A 5217-nucleotide genomic window follows, 5' to 3' on the forward strand; every position below is an offset into this window, starting at 1 on the left:
TGTGTGTGTGTGTGTGTGTGTGTGTGTGTGTGTGTGTGTGTGTGTGTGTGTGTGTGTGTGTGTGTGTGTGTGTGTGTGTGTGTGTGTGTGTGTGTGTGTGTTCTCTACTCGGAATGATGTACATGACTATATCGCAAACATTAATTGAAACATCACTGAGGAAGAAACTTTCTTTGGCATTCCGCTCTCCTCGCCCTCTTCCTATCAAAGATGGGGCAGGTAACTTCTATCCACATTTGTTTTCATTACAAGGCTATGTTTAATATTATAGAAAGAGCGTGTAAGAACCAACTTCAAAATAAAAGTGACCTAACAAAGAATGAATTGAATACTAAAATTAAAATGTATCATGAAAATAATACTCCGAACAAAATGTGTAATTATTAAGCGACAATTATGAATACACAAAAAATATACATTTTTAATATGGCACACAAATTGTAATTAGAAGAACAAATTAAATAGTGTAAATAATAGGTTTAAGTTTATAAAGACACTTTTCCAATTACCAATTTGACTTCCAAGTAGTACACTGGTTTTCAGATTAGTTTACTAGAACATGCTGTAAGTGTCTGGTGTGTATCACGGCAAAGCTTAAACATAGAGATATTTTGTATAAGCCGTTATCAGCCAGCCATTCCTTTGAGTTAAAACAAGGATGTGTGTGTGGGATTACCTCTTGGGTGGGTGTAGAGAATCTAAACGCCGTAGCACGCTGCCAGTCTCTCCTTCAGCAGGGGGGGGAACTGCTCTGAGAACTGCTGCCAGTTCTCCTCCCCGACCTGCTCCTTAAAGCCATGCAGGATCTGGAGAGGGACAGAAGAGGGGGGGGTGGGGATTAAATCAGGCACATCCGCAAGTAATCCTCAAGGGGTTAGACCATGGACTCCATACATTTACAGCTAATCTCTCATACTTCAACTATCTGATCCTTTGCTAGTTCCCTTAACGGTTCCTCTATAAAGAGTCCTGCATTTCAGCGTTTGATTTATTGGCTGAAGAAGCTTAAAGAAGGTCCACGATATGGATTTTTTTCAGCTGACACATCTAACTAATAATTACCACCTTCTTGTAATCGATCATTCCCTTTTCAAATAAGTTCTTAACCTTGTGTTTTTGCACACTTGGGCATTATAAAAAAACAAAGTCAGTTCATCATTGTAGTTTATATTGTGGTGGGTGACCCATTTTCTTTAAAGCAGCTCTTTAGCCAATGTTGTCTTTTAGTGGCAAAACTGAAAGACAACTTATTAACATCATCATACTTATTGTCCTAGTGTACCTATAGTTAAATTGCCGGTCACAGCATCGCTGGGCAAAAGAAGAAAGTATTGCTTTAAAATGCTGATGGTGTCAGGAAGCAGCCCAACAGGATGTGCACCATACATTTCCCTTACTGGGGCAAAGTCACTGTCAATTCAAACAGAAATAGCTTCTTGATACAGAACAGGCTATGAGGTTCATTTGCCCTTTTATGGATTCACTCTGCCGCCAACACACACTTAAATGTCTGTAAAGGAATATTATAGAACTAAAACAGAGATTCTCCAAAGTGTAAATACATGTCTTGGTGGATTTTGCAGATATATGATGTGACGGGGAGTGTGTTCTCTTCCTTGTTCTGCAGAACAAAAGCAGTGTCCTTGTGGCTGAGGTGAACACACACTGCTTCTCTTTCCCTCGCAGTAACTCACACAACATGGCGAGTTCACTTTACCCCTGATCAATCCACTCGTGCATCACCCTCACCTTATAGAACATGTCTCTCAAATCGTCTTTAGGGCTCACCCAGGAGGCCACTGCGTCACAGAAGAAGATGAAGTCCTGAACAGACACAGAGGAAGAGGGGAGAAGGTTTCAACATCAACAGGTGACACGGGGAAATGCATATAGAGCGCCATGACTTAAAGCCTACAGGGTGAATGTCTCACCTGCACCACGCCTCCTGGGTTCACACCGATCATCATGCAGATCCCCCGGAAGGCAGAGTCTTTCTCCTCGTTGTCTCTGATGTTCCTCAGGGACGTACACCTGCAGCAGGGAAATATTAAACAATAAGCAGCCATTAAAGTCAAAACATTCAAATGTTCCATTTTATTCTGACCTGCTGTTTCTGAACAGTTTTGATTGTTTCTTTGCCAGAATTCGAATTGACAGCATACCTAAACATTTGTAAAACGTTAAGCTTTTTCTTCCATGGCTAATTTTGCACTTTCATGCTTGCTTCTTAATATCTTCTAAAGGTTCAATAAAAACAGCCTGCCCTTATCTTGCCGTGTGGGAGGACATTTGTCTTTTTTTTTTTAAAGCTTGAAATGACTCATTGGTTCCTGCTGCTTGCTAATTTAATTGTTTTCTTGTGTGAGAGAAGCAGGATTTTAAAGAACGGCAGCTCATGATATGCAGTAATCACACAAAGAAGAAAATAAGAACAGAAATGAAAGTGTATTGCCTGAGGACTGGCGCAGACGTGTTTTGCATGTACAGAAGAGCTAACCGAAGAAGAGCAGGATGTACAAAGACACCACCGAAGAAGACTGTGGGCAGATGTTGTAAAGTAAAATCAAACCACGAAAGATGGCACATCATTTGGAATAATAGACACAGAAAAAGAGATGTAACATGCGCTCACCAGGGTCGGATGAACTGCGGCAGCACGGGCGCGACCTCCTGAGGACACACGTATCCTAGGCGACCGATGGTGATCGCTGGAGGAGAGAGAGAGAGAGAGGGGGGTCAGGACTGCTGTTAGAGACGGGTTTTGGCACTACCTGCGCTCATTTCACTTCTCTTTTTTGATGACTTTTGGATTTTGCATATAACTATAACATCCGTCTACTTTCCTTTGTAAAACAAGTATTACAAAACGTCTGTACCCGTGTTCTCCAGCAGGGTCTTGGGGGTGTTGGGTCGATTAATGATCTCAACCAGCTGGCTCAGAACCATAGCGATGTATGGCTGCATCTCCACGCCTGACAGAGACACAGAGCCATTATCTTATTTACAAGCACAGAACTGCATCACATGAAAACGATGCATTTGCTCAAACGCACCCATCTGCATGCAGATCTCTCCTATGGCCCAGGTAGCATTGTTGCAGACGGAGATGAACTCCGGGTTGAGATTTGTCCCGAGGATCGGCATGAATTCAGCTGTAGGACACGTCAAATGTTAGCATTAGGAACAGGCAAATAAAAAGGAGGAAGATTGAGTAATATATTTGCAACGGCAGAGAGTGAGAGAGATAATTACCAATACACGGTTTGACATGAGGGAAGCAAGCCTTGGTCAGGTCGCCCAGCAGAGCAAATGAGCTCTGTCTCACTTCAGGCATCGTATCCTGGGACAGAAGAGACAGAAAGACCAAGAGAAATGTGAACACGCACCATTAACAGAGACTGGAAATGGACCAGACCACTGAGTCACAGGATTATGACCTCAGTTTAAAAAGAAACAATATTACATTCCCACCATATAAGATCAAGTGTCGGTGGTTGGAATATATGGCAAAGTTCTCGGCCCTTAAGCCCCTGAGAGAAGTTTTTGGGGATCTCAGGTTTACAAAAAATTGGTAGGAAAGAAAACCTGAAAACATAATCAACATCAGCAGTGGGGCATAAAGATATTGCCAAAACATTGTTTAAGTATTAGAAATTGGATGCTAAATACAGACACTTCGGTTCTGACATGTCATAGTTGAGGATGAGCGGAGGCCAGTCAGATGCTGCGTGTGTGCAAGTGTCGATTCAATTAGTTAAAGTTAAATTAGACCAAATCTTAAAACAATTGACCAGCTCCATCTCACACACCATGAATAAATAGCAGTGGCAATACTAACACACCGTGGGTCATTTGTTGGGTCACATCAAGTGACCCAACAAGTTTGAGTTGAAATCAACTCACTTCAGACTAAATAAATTATTTGTATCAAGTGCAAGAAAAACTCATTAAAATTGTGTGGGGAAAAAAAACAAAAAAACACACAGGCTATCCTCACCTGCATGCACTGGAAAAGCAGCGTCATGATGTTACTGCGGGACACAAGTGTGTCCACGTGGCCCCCCAGTCCCTCAGCTAAACCGCTTAAAAGATCCAGAGCCACGATCATGAAATCCTTGTCCGGAGCTTCGTACTGGTCAGGCTGCTGACTGTACATCTGAGACACACAGAGGGGGGGAGAAAAGATCAGAGGGGGGGAAAGTGTCAATTATGTAAATCAGGGATGGGCAAATGGCGGCCCCCACCTCCTCTTTTTGCGGCCCTCAGATTAATTTAGAAACAATGTAATTAATTAAAAAATATATATATATATATTTATTTATTTTACTTGTAGTACTGATACCGTCCACTAGACTCCTAGTTACGTCGCGAGCATGATTTCAAATACCGCGAAATAATCTGTGACGCATTTGTGTGTATTGTGTTTGTTTCCCGGGGAAACCCTCACAAGAAACACCGGCTGTTGTTATGTCTGCTGTGACGTTAAGTTGCCTCTTGTAATTATGCCTTTACAAGTTTAAAAGTTGTATTTATCATCTGAATTTGGTGAAACAAGTTTAATATTCTTAAAACCAAGACTTTGTTTATTTGAAATCAGATGAAAACAAACTGTCACGGACCCTGCCGTGTTATCTATGATTACTACGCTTTTCATTCATAATTTCAGCGGGAGGGAGGGGGAGTGGTGCTGAGGAACAGCAGAGTGCGGGCTGACAGGTGTCTGTTGACATTGCCCTTATTGTGCGTCAGCAGAGACGGTGTGTCTTAGGTTCAAGTTAGACAACTAATGTCTGGGTTAGTGTTCATGACTTCATGTTTATGTCATCTTAATGGTTAATCTCAATACACAGACATTTTCCGTGCTTTCCAATAGTTTAAAATAGTTTTATTCCACTGTTTAATAACCTGTTCAATACAAACATGCCACTTGTAAATGAAATAATATTTGTTTAGTGAGCTTATTAGAGGATGTTCCCATTCTTTGGGGATGTTCCCTTTGATTGTAAAATGTCAATGAAGATGTCAGACTTCGTATATTTGTTAATAATTACAACACATGGAATTTGTGTGTGTGTGTGTTCCAAGTGAATCTGTCGGCCCCCTGGTGGCCAGTACATCAATGATGTGGCCCCCGCCACCATCAAAGTTGCCCATCCCTGATCTAGAGACACCTGATGGCTGGTAACTGCTTTGGTGCTCCTTATCTATGTTCTATGC

General features: G+C 41.7%; 1 protein-coding gene across 3 annotated transcripts; it reads right to left on the reverse strand.

The window, feature by feature from the left end:
- Nucleotides 1–413: 413 nt before the first annotated feature.
- Nucleotides 414–4191, reverse strand: LOC104959746 (transportin-2-like). Of its 3 annotated transcripts, XR_799913.1 has the most exons (9): nt 3998–4191; nt 3253–3346; nt 3054–3152; nt 2877–2972; nt 2633–2708; nt 2453–2537; nt 1932–2031; nt 1750–1824; nt 717–806 (listed from the first exon to the last, which is right to left on the reverse strand). XR_799913.1 is itself a non-coding variant. In XM_010787640.1 (8 exons), the coding sequence occupies exons 1-8, from the start codon at nt 4154–4156 to the stop codon at nt 699–701; spliced, it is 807 nt and encodes a 268-aa protein (XP_010785942.1). In that variant the 5' UTR covers nt 4157–4191; the 3' UTR covers nt 414–698. The 3 variants fall into 3 exon arrangements, 2 of the variants coding, with proteins under 2 accessions (XP_010785942.1, XP_010785943.1); XM_010787640.1 differs by lacking the exon at nt 2453–2537 and having other exon boundaries at nt 414–806; XM_010787641.1 differs by lacking the exon at nt 2453–2537 and having other exon boundaries at nt 421–806; nt 3253–3340.
- Nucleotides 4192–5217: the final 1026 nt, after the last annotated feature.

Source organism: Notothenia coriiceps, unplaced genomic scaffold (assembly GCF_000735185.1).
Source record: "Notothenia coriiceps isolate Sejong01 unplaced genomic scaffold, NC01 NC01_scaffold00030930, whole genome shotgun sequence".
NCBI classification, from domain to species: Eukaryota; Metazoa; Chordata; class Actinopteri; order Perciformes; family Nototheniidae; genus Notothenia; species Notothenia coriiceps.

Excerpts from the sequence above, each read along its gene's own strand:
- LOC104959746 (XM_010787640.1), bottom strand. The coding sequence starts at position 4,156 with ATGTACAGTCAGCAGCCTGACCAGTACGAAGCTCCGGACAAGGATTTC. Across the intron at positions 2,973-3,053 it reads AGAGATCTGCATGCAGATGG|GCGTGGAGATGCAGCCATAC; the intron begins GTGCGTTTGAGC and ends TGTCTCTGTCAG. Across the intron at positions 1,825-1,931 it reads ACCCAGGAGGCGTGGTGCAG|GACTTCATCTTCTTCTGTGA; the intron begins GTGAGACATTCA and ends GTGTCTGTTCAG.